This window comes from Nyctereutes procyonoides, unplaced genomic scaffold, assembly GCF_905146905.1.
Source record: "Nyctereutes procyonoides isolate TBG_1078 unplaced genomic scaffold, NYPRO_anot_genome, whole genome shotgun sequence".
Classification (NCBI taxonomy): Eukaryota; Metazoa; Chordata; class Mammalia; order Carnivora; family Canidae; genus Nyctereutes; species Nyctereutes procyonoides.
The window spans coordinates 39,348,101-39,375,219 of record NW_026575044.1 but is presented as its reverse complement, the minus strand read 5'-3'; the positions used below and the strand labels follow the sequence as shown (position 1 = coordinate 39,375,219).

At 39.7% G+C, this 27,119-nt stretch overlaps 1 protein-coding gene across 1 annotated transcript in view; it reads right to left on the bottom strand.

Annotated features, from left to right (window-relative positions):
* Positions 1-8,687: 8,687 nt before the first annotated feature.
* The window catches only part of ABHD3 (abhydrolase domain containing 3, phospholipase), a 50,565-nt gene continuing 32,133 nt past the window's right edge, over positions 8,688-27,119 (bottom strand). Inside the window, exons 6-10 of the mRNA XM_055323600.1 lie at positions 22,116-22,228; positions 16,275-16,448; positions 13,649-13,697; positions 13,404-13,569; positions 8,688-9,556 (exon numbers count right to left, since the gene is read on the bottom strand). Coding sequence (XP_055179575.1) covers positions 9,378-9,556; positions 13,404-13,569; positions 13,649-13,697; positions 16,275-16,448; positions 22,116-22,228 — 681 coding nt within the window. The 3' untranslated portion in view covers positions 8,688-9,377. The remainder of the gene's footprint in view (positions 9,557-13,403; positions 13,570-13,648; positions 13,698-16,274; positions 16,449-22,115; positions 22,229-27,119) is intronic.

Below are 27,119 nucleotides of genomic sequence, written 5' to 3'. Positions count from 1 at the left end.
ACCTCTGAGTGAGCAATTTTGGATTCTGAACAGACACATCTAACTTTTTACTCTTGGAGTTGGTTGCAGGTCAGCTACTCTGAAGTTTCTTTGGAGGACTTTGGGATGGAGGCACCTCCTGCTGCTCTCTGTCTCACTCCCAAAGAGTCAGGTAAGATGAAAGCCTGGGGAAATATTTCAACTAGACATGTATAGAAGATGTAGGCATTGCTTTTGTCTACATCAGATTCTCTTAGAAGAGCATGTCTTTTTTTTTTTTTTAATATTTTTAAGAGACACAGAGAGAGGCAGAGACACAGGCAGAGGGAGAAGCAGGATCCATGAAGGGAGCCTGATGTAGGACTCGATTGGGATTCCGGGATCATGCCCTGGGCCAAAGGCGCAGCCCAACCGCTGAGCCACCCAGGTGTCCCAGAAGAGCATGTCTTAATTAGAGTAAAGAAGAAATGGAGTAGAAAGTCTAAAGAACTAAATATGAATAGAAATGATAAATTATCTACCATCAACTTCCTAATGGTTTCAGCTCAAGGTTTGGGGATATGGAGACCTTTCTAAAAGCCAAGATTTCCAACTCCACTGGCTGGATGCCTTGTAAGTGGCTGAAAACATGTAAGTGCAAAATATTCTAACATTTCAGCCGAGACCTAATTCCCTTTCCTTCAGTAGTTTCCCTTTGGTTAAAGCAAATGCATGGGTTCCAAATACTCTTCAATTTGGGCAAAAGATATGACTTATAATGTAATAAACCTAAAAATCATATTCATTAATTCATAAATCAGGGAACCATTTTGTCCTGCCCTTACTTTCTGGTGATTGATTTTCTCTAGTTAATAGTGTTGATGAAAACCATGATTACAGATAGGCAATGGAAAGGCGAACTATGGGTACATTAAACATACCTATAATATTAACTCATACCCATCAACTAGTTTTGTCTTCTTCCTGCTCACATGGCTTGAAATTAGATGTAAGAGAAGATACATATTAATTTTCAGATGCTGTCTAAAATCTGCCCTGGTTATGTTTTATGACTGGTAACAACCACATCCACCTTTCAATTTAGGTTGCTAATTTTTTCTTAATTTTATTTTTAGTAGTAGAGTAAGAGGAAGGACAAATGGGGAACTAATGAGAAACTACAACAAATGAATTTCTGCCTCCTGAGAGATTCACTAAATTTTGTGCTCAGGGTTCTCCAATGGTATGCATCCTCCCCTGTCACTCTAAGAAACTAGAATTTCATTTACATTGCCCTCCTTCTTTGTACCAAGGAAGCTGAACAAAGTCACCCAGAGGTCATTGAGACATGAAGTTGAGATTGAACATCACCTCTGCAAAATTCAAGTTTGGTGAATAATTAACTTAGGTAAGTTGGAAGAATACAATTTTTATAGAAGGGAAATGATTTAAATGGATTTGTCTTTAATTTGCTTTCTCCCTTTTTTCTGTAACTTAGTTTACACATTCCTTCCGGAATCCCTTTGCTTCTGTCTATACCCCTCAGAAAATATTATCTTTCCTTTAAGGTCTCATTATCTTCTCTGTGAAGCTCCTCTTAATCCTTGTTCCCATCATCATAATATTTTTTCTCTTTTATATCCCTGGAGCACTTTGTTCATCTGCTATAATATTTATCAAAACCTACCTTGAGGGGCGCCTGGGTGGCTCAATCAGTTTGGCGTTGGACTCTTGGTTTCCGCTCAGGTCATGATCTCAGGTCATGGGGTCCAGCCTCTCATGGGGCTCCATGCTCAGTGGGGATTCTGCTTCTCTCCCTCGCTCTCTGTCCCTCCCTCCTCCCCCATGCACAAGGTTCTCTTTCTCTCTCATAGAGAAATCTTCAACAATGTAAAACAAAGCCTACTTTGATTTCACCATTTGCAAATTAATGTGTATAGATGTGTCTGACTTCACCATTATCATTCTCGGTGTCCATCACAGCCTGATACTACATTCTGCACATATGTGAAACTCAATAAATGTATGTTAAGTTTAAATGATTGCTAATTGTATCCTCTTGGATAGTATGAGACTGGATATATCAATAAAAATTTGTAAACCTGGAAGCTTTTAGAGAAATGGGAATTTCAGAAAGGGAAGGGACAGGAAACCCCTGGGATAGCTATAGTGAAGTTCAGAAAGTTTGTGAAGAGAGAAAAATAAGCTCTATTACTATAGCTTTATTCATCATAACCAAGATTTGAAAACAGCCCAGATATCTTTCAACTAATGTTGTGGGGGTTTTTGTTTTTGTTTTTTAAAGATTTTATTTATTTATTCATGAGAGACACAGAGAGAGAGAGAGAGAGGCAGAGACACAGGCAGAGGGAGAAGCAGTCTCCATGCAGGGAGCCTGACGTGGGACTGGATCCCAGAACTCAGGGATCACGCCCTGGGCCAAAGGCGGCACTAAACCGCTGAGCCACCCAGGCTGCCCTCTTTCAACTACTGAATGGATGAACAAAGGGTGGTATATCTTTATGATGGGATACTAGTCAGATAAAAAGGAATGAATTCCTGAGTTAAGAACTATAGATGAGTCTTAAATGCATTTTTAAAAAAAGATTTTATTTATTCATGAGAGACACAGAAAGAGAGGCAGAGGCACAGGCAGAGGGAGAAGCAGGCTCCATGCAGGGAGCCCGATGTGGCACTCGATCCCAGGACCTGGGGATCAAATCCCTGAGCTGAAGGCAGATGGTCAACTGCTGAGCCACCCAGGCATCCCGTTAAATGCATTTTGTTAAGAGAAAGCAGCTAGACCCAAAAGGTTTACACAATACATAATCTCATTTATATAACACTCTGAAAAAGGCAAGACTAGAGAGAGGAAGATAGATCAGAGTTTGTGGGGGAGAAAGGAATGATTTTCTACAACTATTTATCAAGGCAGAATTAGATGAGTGATGGAAAGATCCCATATAGAACTGTGGTGGTGGACCCACCACTCTATGTATTTGTTAAAACTCATGAAACTGCCACAAAGGGTAAACTTCATATACATTTTTAAAAATCTACTAGGAAAAAGAAAAAAAAAGAAGAAAAATCTACTAGGATGTGGAGAGGAGGATGAAATGCACATGATGATAAATTTAACTGTATTACAAATGAGTCACATAACCACACTGAAAGGAGTTAACTGAAAAACTCTTTTGAATGGATATTTTAACACCTTTTTGTAAAGACAAAAAGAGCATTATACGAACAAATGTACTCTACTTAGTAAATTGGTTTGTCACGAGGTATAGTATAGGAATTCTGAAACTATAATCTATTTGTATGGTTCAACAAATTAATAAATAAATATATTATAGATAATCAGAGACATGTATCTCACTGGGAAAAAAGAGTTATAGATAAAGAGGGGGAAGCTAGAATTAATTCTGTGGTGCTAAACTGGAGTCAGAGGTATCAGTATGGACTCTTGTTTATTTAAAGATGATAGATACGTTTAGATGTACATGTATTTGCATTATATATTAATTTTTCCTAACTCCATTGAGAGAGGCTACAAGAAGTGGGGTCCTAGTAGCAAAGAGCATGTCTAGCATCTAGGTCTTAGTTTTTAAATGCTATTCTTTAAAGAAAAGAACCAGGACTCCTTGGTGAATTATTAATTCCACGGCTAGAGTAGTGAAAATACAAGATGAGCCTAGAGCATACTGGTCAAATTATTGCTTTTCACCATTTTAAAAATAATTCCCACATTTAGGTAGTTGAAAGAGCCAGAAAATGTATCTCTTTGTTACAGTATTACTTAGTACAGTATATCACAGTTCAATAATTCATAGCTTTAAAATGCATATGAGGGTAGCCCCAGTGGCGCAGTGGTTTAGTGCCGCCTGCAGCCTGGGGTGTGATCCTGGAGACCCAGGATCGAGTCCCACGTCGGGCTCCCTGCATGGAGCCTGCTTCTCCCTCTGCCTGTGTCTCTGCCTCTCTCTCTCTCTCTCTCTCTCTCTGTGTGTCTCTATGAATAAATAAAAAAAATCTTTAAAAATAAAAAATAAAATGCATATGATAAAAGCAGAAAACATAATTTTTATCATCATAAAGCCCTTGAATATATAAATGCTAGTCTGTTTAGAGAAAAAATTTAAAAGCAAAACAATAAAATCAACTACAATGATTGCATCAATGCAATGATTCTTAACTGCATGGAGTATCATTGCTAGTGTCAATTTTGTATTGTAGGAGAAGACGTATCAGTATCTACTGACGTATTAGCTTCTTTTCAGAAAACATTAGGTCCAAAATATTGTCTTGTGAGAACTGGAGTTGAAATAGCATATTTCCTAAGTATTCTTTATCACCTGACTTTGAAAATTGTCCTCGTTGATTCCAAATTAAGTTCTAAAAAGTTGAGTGCTTACCTTGTGACCAAGGCTTTGTGAGGTTCAGAGTAGCTGTGAAATTTTACAAATTACCATTTTGTCTGTAAAGTCAGTAGGGGAAACAGGCTGCTTTAACAGATATTATGATGTGGAGAGTGGTTGCAAAAATCTCTCCTCTCCCCACTCTCGATTTGCATCTGAAATCTATTCCATCAGACTCAGGGCCTGGTTCAAGTATTAGGTATTATTAATTAGTAATAAACCTAGTATGAGGCAGACTCTGTGCTGGCCCCAGGAGATAGAATAGAGAGCAAAGAAGGTATGTTTCCTGTCTTCCCTGTATTTATAGATTGCTGAGGGAGAGCCAATAAGAAGCTATTAAAACTAAATGTGACAACTGCCATAGACAATAGTGACTTCTTCAACTTTCAGTAACCTCCAGAATTTCAGTCTTTCAAACCGTAGGTTATAAACCATTAGTGGGTCTTAAAAGTGCATTTCTATAGTAATTTTAAAAAAGTAATAACAAAATTTATGCACAAAAGCAGAGAGAATGATACAGTGAGCCCCATACACCCATACCACAGATTTAAGAATAAGATTTTCGTTTTATTTTATATTTTAATGTTTTTATTTGAGAGAGAGAGAAAGAGCATGAGGGGGTGGTAGGAGCAGAAGGAGGGGGAGAAGCAGACTCTCTGCTGAGCAGGGAGCCTGATGCTATGCAGGGTTCATGCGGGGTTCTATCCCAGACTCCAGGATCATGACCTGAGTCAAAGGCCGGTGCTTAACCAACTGAGCCACATAGGCACCTCAAGATCTTCATTTTATTTATTTTTTAAAAATTCATTTTATTTATTTGAGAGAAAGTGAGTGACAGAGAGCATGAGCACGGAGGGAAGCAGATGGGGAGGGAGAGGCAGACTTCCCCACTGAGCAGGGAGCCTGACATGGGGCTCAATCCCAGGACCCCAGACGCTTAATTGACTGAGCTACCCAGGCACCCCCAATACTTTCATTTTATTTTTTTAAAAGATTTTATTTATTCATGATAGACATAGAGGGAGAGAGAGAGAGGCAGAGACACAGGCAGAGGGAGAAGCAGGCTCCATGCTGGGAGCCCGTTGCGGGACTCAATTCCAGGACTCCAGTATCACGCCCTGGGCTAAAGGCAGGCGCTAAACCACTGAGCCACCCAGGGATCCCAATACTTTCATTTTAAAAATGAAAATGAGAGCGGTGCCTGGCTGGCTCAACTGATAGGGCATGTGACTCTTGATCTCAGGGTTATGAGTTCAAGCCCCATGTTGGGTGTGGAGCCTACTTTAAAAAAAATTAAAAAGAAAGAAAAAGGAAAATAGGATAGTTAAAAGAGTAAAATAGACCAGATAAGAATGATGGGCTACAAAATATGAGTGCATTATGCTATGAATATTGCACATAGTAAGAGAAACTCTTGTTCCATAAAATGTATATGCGTGTTTACTGAATTTAATATATAAAAAACATATATGACTCTGTCAAAAAGCAAAAAAGGAAAGCCCCAGTATCCATTTGTATTCCTATTGTGAATAGTTTGGTGATGACAATAAGCAACAGAAACATGAGGACTTAGAAAAAAATTTTACATATATAGAAACTTTTTTTTATACATAAACATTTTTGGCTGGCTTACAAGGTAGTATTTGCATGCTTATACTGCTGTCACTCAACTAATTTTGACTAAGGACCTATTTTGTTTCAGGAAATATGCTAAATCTGTGCATTATAGAAATGATTAAAACACAACCCTTCTTTCTCAGAGCTTGCTAGTGTTTGGAGGCACAGCTGGGGAGAATAGTCTATCTTCATGTAAAACAATCACACTTGAAAATCCTCATCTCATTATAACTTACACAACCACATGCCTCTATAGCTGTATTCAATTTTTTTATACTATGAGATCATATCATACATATGAATCAACAGATTGTTTTTCATTAAATAATATATCAGAAACGTCTTTAAAAATAAGTACATAGTGTTATCTCATTCTTCTCAATGGTTATATAAGTGTGAATGTCATAATTTACTCATTTCCCACTAAACCAGTTGCTATCCTAAACGTCTAGGCTGCAACAAACCTACGTCTTTTTTTTAAAGATTTTTATTTATTCATGAGAGACACACAGAGAGAGAGAGAGAGAGAGAGAGAAAGGCAGAATCAAGGCAGAGGGAGAAGCGGGCTCCTGTAGGGAGCTCAATGTGGGACTTGATCCCAGGACCCTGGGATCACGCCCTGAGCTGAAGGCAGATGCTCAACCGTTGAGCCACCCAGGTGTCCCCAAACCTATGTCTTTACACACTCTTGCTGGTTTTTCTATTGGATAGTCTTCAAAATGGGATTTCTAGATATTTATTCTTGTCTTTTAATACCATAAATTTTTTTTCATTCCAAAATTTGCTCATTTACGTAACTTACCATTTGAAGAACTGTTTCCCCATACTATCACCAACACTATATATTATTAATCCTATATGTTATTAAACTTATAATCTCATGGTCACTATTCTCTTTGTTTTTATTTTTATTTTTTTTAAATTTTTATTTATTTATGATAGTCACATAGAATGAGAGAGAGAGAGAGGCAGAGACACAGGCAGAGGGAGAAGCAGGCTCCATGCACCGGGAGCCCGACGTGGGATTCGATCCCGGGTCTCCAGGATCGCGCCCTGGGCCAAAGGCAGGCGCTAAACCGCTGCGCCACCCAGGGATCCCCTCTCTTTGTTTTTAAATTTTGTACTTCCTAAACTACTAGTGAGATTGTCCACCTTTTTATAAATTTATTGGCTATTATTCTGTGAGTGTACTTTGTATATCCCTGCCCATTCTTCTATCAGATGTTTCATTACCAATTTTTAAGAGTTCTTTGGCGTTTGGGGATACTAACCTACTGTAGTATAGCAAATGTTTTTCTCTGTCATTTTTATTCTAATATTGTTCACAGTGGTTTTGTAGAACTGAAGTTTTCATCTTTATATAATCATATCTGTCACTTCTCTTTTGAAAATATTTTACTTATTTATTTGAGAGAGACAGAACATGGCCACAGAGGGAGAGGGAGAGGAAGAAGCAGACTCCCTGCCAGGTGGAGAGCCTGACTTGGACCTTAGTCCCAGGACCCTGAGATCATGACCTGAGCTGAAGGCAGAGCCTGACTGAGCCACCTAGGCTCTCCTTTGTCACTTCTTTCTATGTGGGTTCTCACTTTCATATTTTGCTTCAGATGCACCTCCCCACTCTAAAATTTTTCCCATGTTTTCATCTAGTGCTTTTATGGACTTAAAAAATGTTTCTCTCTTTAACTTATAGCTGGAATCAATTTTTGTACGTAGAGGGACGTGAAGCACTACCTCTCCCCCTGTAGCCCTGACCAATGAGTAAACAGTTTTCTTGATACAATTTTTGTTTACAATTTAGAAGGTAAGTCTGAAAGGCAGGATCAGCTCCACATGAACCATACAGACTGAAAGTAATTATTACTATTGAATCAGAATATATGCTGTACAGACAAACAAAGCTCTGGTATCATCGGTGCTATCATTCTAGACACAGTTATAAGGGAGTTTACAAGCACATTATTAGGAACTCTCACAAAGTGGCACTTTTAGTTAACAATTTTGTGTTAATATGTTTTGTACATGATTCTCTTAATGTGATAACTGGGCAAAAATGTACATATTTTATAAACAGGTGGAAACAGTAAAAAGAAAAAAAAATAAGGGGGAAAGAGGTTGAATGACATGGAAGCTACCACTCTTGGCTGGGCAGTCCAACAACCATTGGCAATCCCTTCTCCTTTGCTTGCCTACATGACAAAAGAAAAAGTTTACATACTTGATTTCCCAGCCTCCTCAACCAGGGTGCCCACATAGCCCAGTTCCAGCCAATGCATATAAGCACATGTCTTAGATATGTCTGGCCCCATTCCTTCCCCCTTTTCCACAAACCTGACGTCAGAGCTGCAAAAGACATCCTGTGTCTAGGAGATAACTAGCTACCCTCCTAAGTGGAGTGGAAACAGAAAAATCCTGAGTCTTTGATGACATTGGAAACCCCTACACCAGTCCTGGCCTGCCTGGAGACTTTTTATCATGCAAGATAATTAAATATTGTAATTCCCAAGTCATTGTTAGACAGGTTTCCTGAAGCTGAAAGTATTTTTAATTGGTACAAGTGATGTGAACCCTATATTCTGGAAACAGTGAAACAAAACATTTTAATATTTCTTACTAATGCACTCATGAAATTATCATAGATTAATTTCTAGGGATTACTTTTTTATAAAGACTCAAAAAGAAACAATTTAAAATGATAGAATTTATTTTAATATATTGATATATATGTATGCACATATACTATTTTAAAAATAAGCATGTAAACTATAATTGTTATAAAACATAAAACAGCCTTAATTTAATATTATCAGAGTAGTAATATTATCAGAGTATCAGCATGTATAGACATCAGTCTAATATTGTTGATTTGCTTTTTAAAATTAGGATACATAAAAGATTTAGTGCATTGTATTTTATCTTATTTCAGTTTTCATATTATCGTCATTAGGTATAAATACCCTTAGGAATATGCCAACTTAAAACTTACATTCAAATAACCAAAATCTCTTAACAGTTATTAAAGTACCATTAAATCACCTAAAATGAGTAATCTAAAAAAATACTAGCCTAAATTAAAACCCTGAGGAATTAAAATCTTTTTACACAATAGTTTTGGTTAAGTGCAATTCCATGTCTGACTACTTTAAGGTCATACTTGGTAAGGCATAGTAAAAATAAAATCTACATGAGTTACAATCTAAATCTATATTTCATTTCTTGCTACAAAGTTGTTTTGTTTCCCCCAAAAAAGTAGTTTTTGCATGTCATTCTGGACCTCTTCACCACTTGCTGGCTCATCTGTTTTATATACATACAATAGTTAAGATTTGGGCCCTAAGCTGAGCTGCCTTTATGTGATGGTTCAGACAAAATGCACCTAAAGAATTACATGTTAGAGAGTTCATGTCCATGCTCCACCATGGCCTGTACAAACTGCTTGAAGACTCGATCCATGTAAGTGGACTGACGTGGCCAGATTCCCTCCAGAAAACCAATATGGCCTCCATAAGAAGTAAGGACCAATGCAACATTAGGGTTTTGCTTGGCAGTTTCAACTGGAATAGCTTGGGGTAAAAAAAGATGAGAGAGGAAAGGGTAAAGAAAAATACGTAATTATTACCAGTTTCCATTACGGGAAATACACACTTTTAGCATTTCCCATCGTTACAAACTGAAACACCATGACTTAAATAAATATTTGTAATGACTATGGCTAATAGAATAGGTCTAATTTGTATCAACCATTTATATTCTTATAACAGGTCATGGATACAGCTAGGTACTGAACCATTATTTTTAGAAGAATCAATCCAAGTGTTTACTCAAAACATAAAAGTATGAAAAGGCCCAGTCTTGTTTTGAAACAATAAAGTAATTCAAGGTATGGTGAATCCTTACATTATGCTGTAAGATCCTCACTTAGGTATTACATCAGGAAAACAACAACTCATCACCTTCATGAGAACTATAAATTCATTATGGGTGACTTTGGTTTATTTTATATGAAGTTAGATTCCTGAGGGGCCAGTTGTTGGCCATCTTAAGGATTCAAAGCTATACAATGATTCTTTAAATTAATTAATTAATTAATTAATTAATTAATTTATTTATTTATTTATTGGGGTGGGGGGGAGAGAGAGAGAGAATGAACAGAGGGGGCTGTAGAAAAAGCAGGCTTCCTGATGAGCAGGGAGCCTGATGTGGAGCTCAAAGCTAGGACCCTGAGATCATGACCTGAGCTGAAGGTAGACACTTAACCAACTGAGCCACCCAAACACCCCTATACAATAATTTATATAGTAAAAACATATATAGATAGCAAAAAAGAGTGCAATGAAATACTTCATTTTGAAAATATAGTTGCTATATTTAAATAATTCACTAGTAATGACAATCTTCATATATGCTACAAAAATCTATCCCTTTTTTTTTAAAGACTTTATTTACTTATTCATGACACACACACACACACACACACACACAGAGGCAGAGACACAGGCAGAGGGAGAAGCAGGTTCCACGCAGGGAGCCTGATGTGGGACTCGATCCTGGGACTCCAGTATCATGCCCTGGGCTGAAGGCAGGCGCCAAACAAGCTGAGCCACCCAGGCATCCCTACAAAATCTGTCCTGAGTAATAACTTCACTCTAAAGGATGTGAATTGAAGTTGTTTTATTTTTATTTTTTCTCCCATGGTTAGAGTTCACAGTGAAAATGTTTTGATTTCAGATCTATAATGAATCACAACCTGGCATGAGAACTGTTTTAATTTCAGATACTGCTAAAGCTTATCTCCTTAATTAAGTTAAGGTGGTTGTTGCAGTATTTTGGACCTTCAGGTCTTGGGCAGAGTCTTAAAGGTAAATGAGCTAATTAAAGGTATGATCTCCGTACCCCACACCCTTCTAATGAAGGAAAGGAAGCTGACACAGCTCCTCTCACAGTTCTCTAGGAGAACGAAGACCCTTATAAGATGGAGCTGCTGCCATGCGCAAATTGCTGGTTCCGACGATGTACTCAGTTTAACCCCTCACAATGCTCCCTGAAGAATAAACTTCAAGATCCTAAATCAGGATCAGCAACCCAAGCCCTTGCCCAAATGGGTCCTGCACTCACTTCCTTAGCCAACGCCACCTAAAGAAGAGTATCTCCTATCTTGGGATAAGGCATGTGAGCTCAAGGGGAGGGGCAGGTGAAATGACATATTATTTTTGCTATTCCTTTTTCACCTTACATTAAAGGCTTTGACTTAGAATGCTTCATTTGCCTCTGATTGAATTATTATGAGTCCCAATTTCACACTCTGGATACACTCAGGAATTTCTAACACTGATACTTACAGTCCTATCAGAAGAACAAAGACTGTGCCACGTTGGAGTCACGTGAAAGATGCTGGCTGCCTGTGCTCTCAAAATGCAGACAATTGCCTACTATTTCAATGTGGCAAGACTATCTTAAGGACTTGGGAAAGAACAGGGAATAATGAGTTTAAATTTCAACCAAGGGGGCAGGTTAAAATGCTGAGAAATTTTGGTTGGTAAAAAAGGGGCCTGTGAAATATTAAAAAAAGGAGAAACACTACACTTTCTTAATCCAATGAAAATAGGCTAAATAACCACCACATAATTCAACGAACACTAAATTTCAGTTTCAGTTCTTGATTTGTGGTGAAAGGTCAAAAAGTTCCAGCTATCTAAAGTCACTTGTGATTATCATATATCACACAATAAAATGATAGGTGATTTTTATTTTTATATACTTTGGGGGATTTTCTGAACTATTGATAATGCATATATGTTGTGTTTGTAGTCAGATTAACTTTTTTTTTAAATGAAGTACTTGGGGAAAATGTTCTTAAAGTATTTGGGGGGAATAAGAAGAAACTTTATAAAAGCTTTGTGGGGGTACTGGGTGGCTCCATTGGTGGGGGATGAGTGTCTGCCTTCAGCTCAGGTTGTGATCTCAGGGTCCTGGGATCAAGCCCTGCTGTCATGTCAAGTGCTCCCTGCTCATCGGGGAGTCTGCTTCTCCCTCTCTCTTTCCCTCTGCTGCTCCCCACTGCTCGTGTTCTCTCTCAAATAAATAAATAAAATCTTTAAAAAAAAAAGCTTTTTGAAATTTCATTAGATAAAGAATTAGAGGTCAAGTCTGCTGATCCTTATGATGACTTCTTATCATCTTATGTTGCTTTGATGTATGAACACGTGTATATATCTTTGCCACCAAATTCCGTATTTCTTAAATTACGAGAGCAAGGAAGTTAATTTGGGCATAATTTCCTTTTATACAATATCCAGGGAAAAGCAGACTGTTTCCCTTCAAATGTGACCAAATGTGCTTACACTCATTAAGACAGTCAAGTGTTTATAAACATGATATCATGTTTATAAAGTCTCAAGTTTTCGGGGGATCCCTGGGTGGCGCAGCGGTTTGGCGCCTGCCTTTGGCCCAGGGGCGATCCTGGAGACCCAGGATCGAATCCCATATCGGGCTCTCGGTGCATGGAGCCTGCTTCTCCCTCTGCCTGTGTCTCTGCCTCTCTCTCTCTCTCTCTCTCTGTGTGACTATCATAAATAAATCAATAAATTAAAAAAAAAAAAGTCTCAAGTTTTCTTTCAGGTTAAAAGAGGAGAAAAGTTCCAAAGCCTTCTGCTTAAGAATCTGAGAAGACGGGATCCCTGGGCGCCGCAGCGGTTTAGCGCCTGCCTTTGGCCCAGGGCGCGATCCTGGAGACCCTGGATCGAATCCCACGTCGGGCTCCTGGTGCATGGAGCCTGCTTCTCCCTCTGCCTGTGTCTCTGCCTCTCTCTCTCTCTCTCTCTCTGTGTGTGACTATCATAATAAATTTAAAAAAATTAAAAAAAAAAGAATCTGGGATCCCTGGGTGGCACAGCGGTTTAGCGCCGGTCTTTGGCCCAGGGCGCGATCCTGGAGACCCTGGATCGAATCCCACGTCGGGCTCCCGGTGCATGGAGCCTGCTTCTCCCTCTGCCTGTGTCTCTGCCTCTCTCTCTCTCTGTGACTATCATAAAAAAAAAAAAAAAAAGAATCTGAGAAGAAAAGGCAAATGATGACAGTGAACTTATGAGGCAAAGATATTGCAACATAATTTGTCCAAAGAACAGTGTATTTGATAGAAGGAAAGGTTATAAAAAATGTGAACAAGTGAAATATTCAAAGTCATAATTCACTCAAAATCTCTTAAAATGAACCAGATAAGGGTCTGTGAAAGCATTTAAAATGATCTCAGACATTTAGATACTAAATTTTCAGTATCTAGCTATTTTTTTCTAATGCAGTGGAAAACATTTTATATGACATTTTACTTCTCAGTATTGTATATTCTTAAAAAGAACAGTATTTTAAAATGGCTACTTCATATCAAGATGTATAGAAATATGTTAATTTTACCATGACTTGGTGAGAAAACATCATCCACAGAATTCAGACACAACACTGGGATTCCTACTGACTTCAGCCTACGATTGGGGCTGGCATCAGTATAATAATCATCAATTGTTTGGTACCCAAACATGACTGAAGTGAATCGCTTATCAAACTCTCTGATGGATTTAGCCTGAAAAATAAAAACAGATTATCTCTATCCTTGGAATCGAAAGAAGAAATCAAAATTTTACATAAATTTTCTCTCCTACCTTCATAACATGATCCATGTCTATTTGTTTTACAAACATGTGCCGGTGCCTGCAGCAAAAGAATTTCAAAGGTAAAAAATTAAGATAAAAAAAAAAAAAACGAAGGTCATTGCTATCTCAATCATACCTAAAGTACATCATAATAAATAACTGAACAGTCTAACACAGGGCACAAAATTGGCACTCAATAAATATTTACTTAATCAGATTAGCAGAAGTACATTGATATTTTTCCTCAAGACAATTTTTAAAAGTACTTTTTTTAGAGCGAGAGTAAGAGCGGGCTGGGGGGGAAGAGGAAGAGGGAGAGAGAGACTCTTAAGCAGGTTCCACACCAAGCAAGGAGGTTATTAACACGGGACTCGATCGCACATCCTTGAGATCATGACCTGAGCTGAAATCAAGAGTTGGATACTTAACTGACTGAGCCACCCAAGTGCCCCCAAAGTACTTTCTTAAAAAAATGAAGGCCACTGATCTATATTTATTTTTATTTTTTAAAAGATTTTATTTATTTATTCATTAGAGACACAGAGAGAAAGAGAGAGAGAGAGAGAGAGAGAGAGAGAGAGAGAGAGGCAGAGACACAGGCAGAGGGAGAAGCAGGCTCCACACAAAGAGCCCGATGTGGGACTCAATCCTGGGACTCTGGGATCATACCCTGAGCCAAAGGCAAATGCTCAACCACTTAGCCACCCAGGCATCCCTGAACTAATTTTATAATAATACACATAAATATTGCTTCATAACAAGTTGTACCTACACACTGCTACTATTAAATCAATTTGACTAAAAAGGCCTTACGTATTGCCAGAAGCTTTCAATTGAATAAACCACCTGAAGACATTATTTTTAAAATGCTATGTTGAAAATTAAGTTTTATATTTTATATACTTATTTTTTAAATGGTGGTCACTTTTCTTTCTTTTTTTCTTTTTAAATATTTTATTTCTTTATTTTTAAGTAAGCCCTACACCCAATGTGGGGCTTGAACTCATGAGTCAGGAGTCACATGCTCTACCAGGTGGCTCAACGACTCAGAGCCAGCCAGGTGCCCCTTAATGGTGGTCATTTTTCTTTCTTTTTTTTTTTTTTTAGAAGATTTTATTTATTTATTCACAAGAGACACACACAGAGTGGGGGGCTGGGGTGGGGGGAGAGAGAGAGAGGCAGAGACCCAGGCAGAGGGAGAAGCAGGCTCCATGCAGGAACCCCGGGTCTCCAGGATCAGGCCTGGGCTGAAGGCGGCGCTAAACTGCTGAGCCACCCGGGCTGCCCAGAAAAATCTATAAGATTTTTCTTATAGAATCAATATGTTAATTCCCAAATCATTCTCTTCAATTTTCTTGCTACTGTCCCCCTTTTCACTGACAATGAGTAGTTAGTGATCTAACTTTTTAATATTTTAAGCAATATTTTATAATCAACATCTCTAACTTAATAAGGCTAAGTTTAATGTAATATCTAATATCAACTTTTGGGATATCTATGGTTTTCAATAAGTCCTGTACAAATTCACTGGACTTTTTATTTAGCATTTATATTACATTGATTAATTCACCTAAAAACAGATGGTAAAAGTCATCAAAATAGAAACAGAAACATCTCTCCTTTGGTACCATACCAATTTAAATGGTAGAAGATATACAAACAATTCCAGAAAAACTAATGCAAACACAGCAGTCTGGTAATGTTAAGAACTGGGGGGGGAGGGGAGGGCTGAGAATATCCAAGTGAAATGCATTTCCCTAAGCTTCTAAAGCATATGCTTGCGGGAACCCTGGGTGGCGCAGCGGTTTAGCACCTGCCTTTGGCCCAGGGCACGATCCTGGAGACCCGGGATTGAATCCCATGTCGGGCTCTCGGTGCATGGAGCCTGCTTCTCCCTCTGCCTATGTCTCTGCCTCTCTCTCTCTCTGTGTGACTATCATAAATAAATAAAAATTTTAAAAAAATTAAAAAAAGTAAATAAAACATATGCTTGCTTGTAGGGCACCTGGGTGGCTCAGTGGTTGAGCATCTGCCTTCGGCTCAGGTCATGATCCCAGGGTCCTGGGATTGAGGCCTGCATCGGGCTCCCCACAGGGAGCCTGCTTCTCCCTCTGCCTGTGTCTCTGCCTCTCTGCGTCTCTCATGAATAAACAAAATAAAATCTTTAAACAAGCATATACTTGTAAGCATATGCTTAAAAAACTATATTATTCAGCACTAAAAACACTTAGTACATTGCTTATTACCTAGGGAAGAATTAGATATTAATAGATTAACAACAGGTAGAAAATCTGGGGAAATAGCTCATAATGTTATTCAACACAGTCAATGTTAACGTTTTTAAGTCTTTTGGAATAATTTAGAACAGTGATCTTCAAAGCAGGGGCACATACCCTAGGGGTTGTAAAACAGTCCACTGAGATACAGAAAGAAAACATTACAACCTTTATGTACATTTTTAGCATTTACTTAAAACCTTTTTAGTTTTGTATATAACAATGAATATTTGGGTACCATAGTAAAGGTATATAATGTAAACATAAGTATACAGATCTTAGCAGTGTTATATAACTTTTTTCTGTTGAGGCATGTACCCCAAAAAGTTTGGAGACATCAGATTTTAAAGATGACTTACTTATTTACTGAAGACTGGAGGCAAGTTGTCAAGTAATAGTTAAAAAGCAGCCAGTTGAGTGGTTTCTCCAACGACTCAGAGCAAGCAAAAGTATTCCAACCAACTGAAAAAGTTGCAGCTGCCTTTAAAGGAGTTTTCGGCCCAATTTTGCCCAGGTAATTCAAAAGCAGCATTCTAAAATGGGGAGAAACAGTAAACTTTGTGAGGAATTTGTTACCTCTCATGATATCTTATTTTTAACTATGGACTTTACCTTAACTATGGAGAAGAAAAAACATAAACCAGTGTTTAAGACCTTAACTTTGGAAAAGTATGCAAGTATCTTCATTTTTTTCCTTAGGTTCACATACTTATTTATTTTGTAGTTGGCTGTAATGTGAATAGCCAAGCCATACCGTTATTATGTGTATGTGTATCCTTGTATGAAGGAAAATATAAGAAAAATCCTGTGTAAGAGTAGGGTGGGTTTTTTTCCTTCCTTTCTCCCTTCCTCCTTTCTTTCCTTCCTTCTCTTGCTTTCCTTCCTTCTCTTTCTTTCATTTTTAAAAATAATATTGGAGGTTTATTAAAAATATGCAAATCCTTGGGCCCCAGCTTCTAAGTGAAAGTTTAATTTTAGTATGTGAGGGGTGTTTCAGGCCAATTTTCCTATAATGGGCAATAGAATAAATATTTTGGGCTTTGCTGGCCATATAATAACTGTCACAACTACCTAACTACATGATTGTAGTGCAAAAGCAACTATAGATAATACATAAATGAACAGACATTGCTGTCTTCCAACAAAACATTATATATGGATGAGATTTAAATTTCATGTAATTTTCACATGACACGAACTGTTATTTTTCTGATTTTTTTCCAGCCATTTAATTAAAAAAAATTTTTTTTACAGACTTTATTTAGGGGGAGAGATACACACTCACACAGCATGTCCATGTGCATGCGTGCACCAACTGTGGGGAGGGCAAAGGGAGAGCAAATCTTTTTTTTTAATAAATTAATTTTTTATTGGTGTTCAATTTACCAACATACAGAATAACCCCCAGTGCTCATCCCGTCAAGTGTCCCCCTCAGTGCCCATCACCCATTCACCCCCACCCCCCGCCCTCCTCCCCTTCCACCACCCCTAGTTCTTTTCTGAGTTAGGAGTCTTTAGGGAGAGCAAATCTTAAGCAGGCTGCATTCCCAGTGCAGAGCTGACATGGGGCTCCATCTCACAAACCTGAAATCATGACCTGAGCCAAAATCAGGTGTTGGATGCTTAAGTGATTGAACCACCCAGGTGCCCCTTCTTCAACCATTTAAGAATATAATAACCGTTCTTAGCTCTTGGACAAAACAGACTGCCAGATTTGGCCTGTGGGCCTTGGCATAGATGAGAGAGTGTAAGGAGTGGTTTTCAGACATGGCTGCATATTGTAACCACCTGGGGAGCTTTCAAAATTATAACAGATCTCTGGGTTTAACACTGGAGATTGTGAGTGATGGGTCTGGTTGCCTCTGAGCTCTTGCTTCCTAAATGTAGTCTCTAAAGGGCTCCCAAACTTAAGAGTTAGACTTTTTGAGTTGTGGCAGAGCTCTTGGCCCCCGAAGTCACTTGTTTTCTCTTCCTATCCTTTCCTGTTTAAACTAATACAAATGTCAGAAATCCAAGTTTAACATTACCAATTAAGAGAAAGGATGATAGCCTAAATTCTGCTTTTTATTATATATATTTTTTAAAGATTTATTTATTCATGAGACACACACACACACACACACAGAGAGGGGCAGCGACACAGGCAGAGGGAGAAGCAGGCTCCTCGCAGGGAGCCCATTGTGGGACTTGATCCCGGATCCTGGGGTCACTACCTGAGCCGAAGGCAGACACCCAACTGCTGAGCCACCCAGGCGTCCCTATTTTCTGTTTTTTATTACTCCAATTGTGGAGGTTCTGAAATAGAATGGATAAAGATTCTGTATTATTCTCTTTCCCAGCCCAAGTGACTTGCAGAGGGAATGGGATGAGGCTTCAGATCAAAAGTGGAGATTTTGTTTTTGCAAATGACTCTTAATAATGACCGTATTCCTGGTATACAGTACTGTGGTTCACTATGTCATTTACAGAATGTTTACTTTCCTGCAAACAGTTCATTCCAGGGTCCTAGTTTTGGTGGTACTAATTATTTGGCTGGAAGTCACAGTGTGCTGGGAAGTTGGTATGATGGGCAAACTGGAAGGACTGGAAGGGAAGCTCTCAGGAGTAGGAAGAAACAGTAGTATCCATGGCCAAGTCAGCAGAGCAGGGTGGGAAATACTTAACTATTATGCAGGAGAAAAATAATATCAAGATGTCACTCCAAAAAAGGCTGTTTTACTTTGATAATAAAAGGACTCCATTTTTTTCACCAAATGAAAAGAAACAGAGAGACAGAAAAGGAATCCATGAATTAACAGACTTAAGAGGCGGGACGCTTGGGTGGCTCAGTGGTTGGGGATCTGCCTTTGGCTCGGAGCATGATCCCGGAGTCGCAGGATTGGGTCCCACATCAGGCTCCCTGCATGGAGCCTGCTTCTCCCTCTGCCTGTGTTTCTGCCTCTCTCTCTGTGTGTGTCTCAAATGAATGAATGAATGAATGAATGAATAAATAAATATCTTTAAAAAAAAAAGAGAGAGAGACTTAAGAGGCATACTAATCCCAATGTATGGATATTCTCTGGTTCCTGACTCAAACACACTGTAAAACCAACTGTGGTACCTGGGTGGCTCAGTGGTTGAGCTGTGGGACCTAAGGAATTTAACAAAAATCCCCTACCCCTGGACAAGCAGAGCAGGACTAACTCCATTTTGTGCTACACCCGCCATCTCATGTATAACCCCCACATGACCTGCTTATTGCTTAAGGCACTCCCCCACCCTAGTCAAGCGGCTGAGCACACCCTTACTGGAAACTGGCTCATATAGGAATGCGGAACCCCTAACCGCCAAGAATGTAAACCCCGCCTTTTGCCCACCAAACCTGCACACCAATTCTGACCAGAGTGACAGGCTAGTTCAAACGGTCACTACAGGGTAAATGGTAATTCAATTGGCCACCTGCATGCGGACCGACATGACTATGCAACTTTCTGTGTGTGTTACAATCTCATTGGCCACTGGCCTCTATAAAACTGCTACGCCTCTTAACCTCGGGGTCCAAATCCCTGCTCTGCTGTGTCGGGTATACTTGGATCCAAGCTCGAGCTTGCAAATAAACCCTCGTGCGCTTGCATGGTGTCGGCTCCTTGGTGGTTTCTTGGATTCGCAATCTTGGGCACAACAGAGCATCTGCCTTCGGCTCAGAACGTGATCCTAGGGTCCCAGGATCGAGTCCCGCATCTGGCTTCCCACAGGGAGCCTGCTTCTCCCTCTTTGTCTGTCTCTCTCTGTGTCTCTGATGAATAAATAAATAAAATCTTTAAAAAATAATAAAATAAAACCAATTGGGGAAACGTGACACTGACAAAATACTTGATAATTCTTAGGAATTATTGTTAGTTTTGTTCGGGTATGATAATGGTATTTTGTGTGTATGTGTTTTAAAGAGAGTCTACCTTTTAGAGATACCTACTGAAATATTTATAGTGATATCTGATATGTATTTAAGATAATCAGAATTAGGGAGGAATGGAGGGTGATACTGATTAACAAGACTATTGGTGAGTTGATAATTATAGAAGCTGCATGAAGAGTTGATTAATATTGAAGCCAGATGATTAGTATATATGGGGGATCATTATACTCTTTTATATATACTTAGAATTTCTATATATTCTTTATTTTTTTAAGATTGCTTATTTATTTATTTTTTTTTTAATTTTTATTTATTTATGACAGTCACAGAGAGAGAGAGAGAGAGAGAGAGAGAGAGAGGCAGAGACATAGGCAGAGGGAGAAGCAGGCTCCGTCATGCACCGGGAGCCTGACGTGGGATTCGATCGCGGGTCTCCAGGATCGCGCCCTGGGCCAAAGGCAGGCGCCAAACCGCTGCGCCACCCAGGGATCCCTATTTATTTATTTATTTATTGAGACACACACACACACAGAGAGGCAGAGACACAGGCAGAGGGAAAAGCAGGCTCAACGCAGGGAGCCTGACGTGGGACTCGATCCTGGGTCTCCATGATCACGCCCTAGGCTGCAGGCGGTGCCAAACCGCTGTGCCACCTGGGGCTGCCCTCTATACATTCTTTAAAGCTTGTTTACCAGCTCTTTGGGAGCTGAAACCTGACTGGGTGTAGCATGGTGTGGATTCCTTGGCTAGACTCAGTTCTGGCTTAAATCCCCTACTTGGTCGCAGGCATCACAGGCTTGGGGATTACCCCAGTCTACAGGGGCACTGGACATTAGGCTCTTCGACACTACGCTTTTGTCTGTTGCATTTCCAAATGAAAAAAAAAATGTGTCAAGCCGTAAAACACATCCCCAAGTGGTAAGCCCACTTGGGAACGTGTCACAGTGCTAGGCAACTAGAAAGGGTGCTTCCTTCAAACAATTTACAAGACATTAATATTCAACCAGCTGCAAAGGCTAATGGTCAAGTTTTGCCTTCAGGCACTGAGGATTCAAAGTGACATGAATAGGCATTTCCCAGGAGCTTCTGAATAGAGAATCTGGGCCTGTTTATGTAAGGTCTGGCCTTTAAAAAGTCAAGAATTTATATGATTAAGGGGAAAACTTCAGCCGGCACCCTGTCCTCCACAGCTCACATTATGGGGCATAGGAAAGAGAAGTACATTGAGCACAATTCGGAGGTTCTGACTGGGTTTTCTGCTCTGATTCAGATTTCTTCCTTTAGTAGGTCAAGCCAGACCTTCCATGCTAATGTAAGAAATGTATTCTTTTCTTCTTAGTTTTATGTTTATCAGAATCTAAAAAGCTGTGGTTAACAACTATTTTTCAGAATCTATCATTTGTAAAGCCTGTTCATTTTCAAGTAAATATGCTTCTGAGATGTTCTGAAAATTGAAAGATAAATCAATTATAAAATTAAGAAAAAATATTTTCTATCTCATGTGTTTGCTGATTTATAAATGTAGTTTTGGACAAGCATTCAGGGAATCTAAGCATGGTAAAATTCCAGATAATTAAAATTTTGGATTTTATTAAGTTCATAATCATTGGAACAAAAAAAAACATAAATAATTATTAGTAAAAATGAGTAAACATGGTATAAATATTCCAACTAATCCCCAGTGTAACTGCAACAAGCACAAAGTATAATAATATTCATATGCTTAAAATAGCAGCTAGAGTAGGGGTTAACAATAAAACTTCAGTTTCTAAGAGACCATTCCAGGGTAGGTCCATCTGCCCAGCAACAAAACAAAACAAACAAAACCACCACCACCTGGAGAAAAAAAATTGAAGGCCTCTTCAGCTGGAGAGAGCAAGAAGTAATTATTTCTATGATCGGAATGATGAAAGTCAGCCTACAAGGTCAGCTTCCTGTGTGGTGCCAGAGGACGCACTTACAGGGACAGCTGGGAGTCAGTACTTCAGGGAATCGGAAGGTCAACATGGCAGCTGCTGAATGATGGGAATCAATGTCATATGGTTTCAACAAGCCTCCAGGCTCACAAAATCCTGAGTCTCCGAAGGAAATACTTTATCCTTTTCACCACAGAGACCAACTGCCAAGCAAAAATACTACAATTTGCCTGGATTAATTCCTTCATTCATTCAACCACACGTGGTAAAATAAGATAAAAATAATCAAACATTTATTTTTAAATGTCTCTGTGGCTTATAGTCTCCTGAAAGAAGCAGTCAAGTAAGAGCACTTCTCCCTCAGACATTTTAGGAAGGAAAAACCTTACCCTCCCATCGAAACCCCTGCTGCCAGGAAAGGAGCGGAAGGGTACAGACTGTGCACGTGGTGAATAACGGTCTCCAAGTCTTCGGTGTTAGCACAACAGTATGTCCTCGGTGTCTGTAAGCAGAGACAGGCAAAGCATAAAATTTGAAGTTCTAGAGGTTAATGATTTGTATAATACAGAAATGTAAAAAGAGCAAGAAGACAAATATGAGAAAAAAACCTTTGTTTGAACATATTGTAACAATTTATCATCCTCCTATCTTGCAGTATATGCCATTTAAAGTCAACACTAGGTGCACCTGGGTGGCTTAGTTGGTCAAGTGTCCGCCTTTGGCTCAGGTCACGATCCCAGACTCCTGGACTGAGTCCCACATTGGGCTCCCTGCTCAGCAGAGAGTCTGCTTCTCCCTCTCTCTCTGCCTGCCATTCCCCCTGCTTATGTGATCTCTCTTTCTCTCTCAAATAAATAAATAAAATCTTTTTAAAAAATTACTATCTGAGTTGGCAATAACCAAAGACTTTGGTCATGCAAGGAAGGCTTGATAGAAATAGGGCAAGACCAACACAAATACCTTAAATTAAATAGAATACACAGTACCACATTCAAATGTGTCTCCAACTTAACAAGAACAGAGTCAATTTAGAAAGAAAAAGCAAAGAATTACACTTAAAAAAAATATGCCTGACAAAGCCAAAGTACTTCTTTATTTAAAAAAATAAGCAAGCTAGAAAACAAAAGAGAGTTTACAATAAGGCCACAAAAAATTTAAATTGTGGTTTGGTTTCTAACTGGGGAACTGTTTTCTTTATCCTGAGTGCTGTCTACCAATGAGGTGGTGTGGTTTTCTGGTGTTTTGCCTTCACTCTAGATAAGGCAATTTCTAGCTGGATTTATTAATGACATATGTTCCTTTACAATAATATCTTCATATAGCCCCAGCTGTGCTATACTGCAACAGACGCTTAGAATGTTAAAATATGTAAAGCTGATTATGCCTCAATACATAATGCATTAAAACAAATGGTTTTCATGTGAACTCCAGCAATAAGGGCTCTATCAGGAAAGCTTCAAAAATGCTTTGTTTGAGCTGTGGGAGGAGAGGGCAATCCTCTCTGTAGAATAAATGTGAGAGTGTGTACATGGATATGTGTGAGTGTGTGCATGTGAGATAAAATAACCAGAAACTGACTGACATGGAGAGGAAGCTGGTGAACGCTGCTATAATAAAAACAGTTACCCGTACCATTCCTGACTTTACTATTCCAATAAATGATGATCACAATAGTATGGTTCTGTTCACCCACCATTCAATTGCTAAGGAGAAGCCTAAGACAACTACAATTTTTAATGATCCCTCCAATGAAACTCAAGCCTAAAGCATTCCCTACTGCCTAGTCTCATCTCTTTGAGGTCTGCAAATAGGAAACTTTCCAAAACAAATGTTAGCCTGACAAGATTTACAGCGGATAACAGTTATTAAATAATTAATTATGTGTCTACAAAACCCTAAGGAAAATCCCACTATTATATCTATTTTATTTTATTTTTATTTATTTATTTATTTTTTATTTATTTATGATAGTCACATAGAATGAGAGAGAGAGAGAGGCAGAGACACAGGCAGAGGGAGAAGCAGGCTCCATGCACCGGGAGCCCGACGTGAGATTCGATCCCGGATCTCCAGGATCGCGCCCCGGGCCAAAGGCAGGCGCTAAACCGCTGCGCCACCCAGGGATCCCTTATATCTATTTTATATAGGAAACTGAGTTTAGGGATCCCTGGGTGGCGCAGCGGTTTAGCGCCTGCCTTTGGCCCGGGGCGCGATCCTGGAGATCCGGGATCGAATCTCACGTCGGGCTCCCGGTGCATGGAGCCTGCTTCTCCCTCTGCCTGTGTCTCTGCCTCTCTCTCTCTCTCATTCTATGTGACTATCATAAATAAATAAAAATTTAAAAAAATTAAAAAAAAAAAAGGAAACTGAGTTTAGGGAAGTTAAAAGATTCCTGGCACACCTTACCAGCTAATATGAGACTAAGCTGAGATACTTCATTTTATTTTATTTTATTTTATTTTATTTTTTATTTTATTTTATTTAAAGATTTTATTTATTTATTCATGACAGAGAGAGAGTAAGAAAGAGAGAGGCAGAGACACAGGCAGAGGGAGAAGCAGGCTCCATGCAGGGAGCCTGACATGGGACTCGATCCTGGGTCTCCAGGATCATGCCCTGGGCTGAAGGCAGTCGCTAAACCACTGAGCCACCGGGGCTGCCCTATTTATTTTATTTTTTAAAGATTTTTATTTATTTATTCCTGAGAGACACAGTGAGAAAGAGAGAGAGGCAGAGACACAGGCCAAGGGAGAAGCAGGCTCCCCACAAGGAGCCTGATAATGGGACTCAATCTGGGATCCCGGGATCACACCCTGGGCCAAAGACAGATACTCAATGGCTGAGCCACCCAGGTGTCCCAAAGCTGAGATACTTTAAAACATACATTGTGATTAAATGCATTTGAGGGGTTCAAATTCAATGTAAAATCTAAATGGATTAATATCTACTACCATGCTCTTTCATAGTGACTGAACAATTTGTCACAAGAATTCAGGTGAAGAAATCCTTACTTGGTATTTTTATTACATGAGAGTCTCTTCACACTGCATAGCTTTAAAATTTCTCAATTATTTGTGACAGTCACCAACATGTACTCTTGTCATGCAGGCTTGAAGTGAATGCATGCTCACACATGAGTTCACACGAATATATACACAGAGGTCAAGGTATGAAAAAAATGGCCTGCGGAAAATTATTACAATGAGAAAATAGTGCCAGGAAGGACCTTGTTCCTTATTTACACACATGGATATTGAGGCTCAGCAAGGTTGAGTAATTTGCCAAAGGTCACAAAGTAACAGAGCCTGGATCACATGTTTGTAATAAGTTAACTACGTCTTGTAAAGCACCTGGATACCATGAGGAATTTAGTCAATAAATCAGCATCTGGGGCAGCCCTGGTGGCACAGTGGTTTAGTGCCGCCTTCAGCCCAGGACATGGTCCTGGAGGCCCAGGATCTAGTCCCATGTTGGGCTCCCTGCATGGAGCCTGCTTCTCCCTCTGCTTGTGTCTCTGCCTCTCTCTCTCTCTCTCTCTCTCTCTCTCTCTCTCTCTCTGTCTCTCTCTGTCTCCTTGAATAAATAAATAAATAAAACTTAAAAAAATAAATCAGCATCTGGTATCATCAGATATAGGAATTGATTTTTCTGTAAATGTTTTTCTCTAGATGGATTACATTAAGATCAAAACTGATTAATACTGGCATGGATCAAAGTTGCCAGAACTCTGAAAACTCAGCAAATCTAGAGCCTTTCCGACATGATCTGTTTCCTGCCCACTCCCTTGGTTTCTGTGGTGGTGTTATCCCATTCTCCTCTTGCTGCTGGCTTTCCATTTCCTGCCTGGTTCCTGTCATTCTTCGCACAACCACAATGTAAGTACTCATTCCCAAAAGTCTTGTCTTAGGCCTGCATCTGCTCCTCTGGTCAATAATACTTGATTCTTGAAGGATTTACCCACCTTCATGGCTTCATCAAACCACCTCTAGCAATGACCAAACCAACTCTGTACCCTCTCACCTCATCTTGAGCTCTAGATCCAAATTTCCAAGTTCTAGCAGGCAGCCTCACTATTGTGTTGTCAGTACTTCAAATTTAAAATGCCCCAAAGTAAACTCTTCTTTTTATATAGTGCTATAATGCTTCTCCTAACTTCCCATTTTTTAAAATAAACAACACCTATATTTTCCTAGTTGAAATGATAGGTGAGGGACGCCTGGTGGCTCCGCGGTTGAGCGTCTGCCTTCAGCTCAGGGCGCGGTCCCGGGATGGATCCCGCACTGGGCTCCCTGCAGCGAGCCTGCTTCTTCCTCTGCCTGTGTCTCTGAGTCTCTCTCTGTGTGTCTCTCATGACCAAATAAATAAATCTTTAAAAAAACCAACAACTGTAGGTGAGAGCAACCCTCTCAGGTCCCCTCCCTCCTCAGGAGCTTTGTACTATCACTTTGCTATGGCTCAATAAACCCTGCTTTGCTGCCTACCACTCTGTCTGGTCTTCGAAGCGGTATGACCAAGAACTGAGGGCACGAATGGAGAGAAAAATCCTGTAACGCTGATCTAAGGACACAGTGAGAAGACTGCTATCTGTGAACCAGGTAGCTGACCTTACCAGGTCGTTTGCGTCTCCAGATATGTTTGCCAATCCGCTTGGGATTTTCTACAAGAAGTCTGCTGCAATCTTGCAAGCAACCACCCTGGCTGAATAGACCAGCCCATCAGGCCACACACCTCAACGTACCCATAGGCCCTAAGTGACCAATGGGCTACCTACAACCAGGCAGAGTTACCAAAAAGGGAGCATTCCATACGTCCCCATACCTCATCTTACCCCTTTACTATTTTTTAAAATATTTTATTTATTCATGAGAGACACAGAGAGAGGCAGAGACACAGGCAGAGGGAGAAGCAGGGTCACCATGGGGAGCCTGAAGCGGGACTTGATCCCAGGACCCTGGGATCATGACCTGAGCCAAAGGCAGATAGATGCTCAACCACTGAGCCACCCAGGGGTCCTTCATCTTACCCCTTTAAATACAGCCCCCACCCACTGCCTCCTGGCAGGCAGCTTCTCCTCTGCTGTTGCCTTGCAGTGTCTTCAATAAACTTCTCTCTCCTAAAAAAAACAAAACAAAAGGGATCCCTGGGTGGCGCAGCGGTTTGGCGCCTGCCTTTGGCCCAGGGCCCAATCCTGGAGACCCGGGATCGAATCCCACATCAGGCTCCTGGTGCATGGAGCCTGCTTCTCCCTCTGCCTGTGTCTCTGCCTCTCTCTCTCTCTCTCTCTCTCTCTCTCTCTGTGTGTGTGTGACTATCATAAATAAATAAAAATTAAAAAAAAAACAAAAAAAACAAAAAAACAAAAAAAAAAACCAAAAAAACGTGCATGACATTGC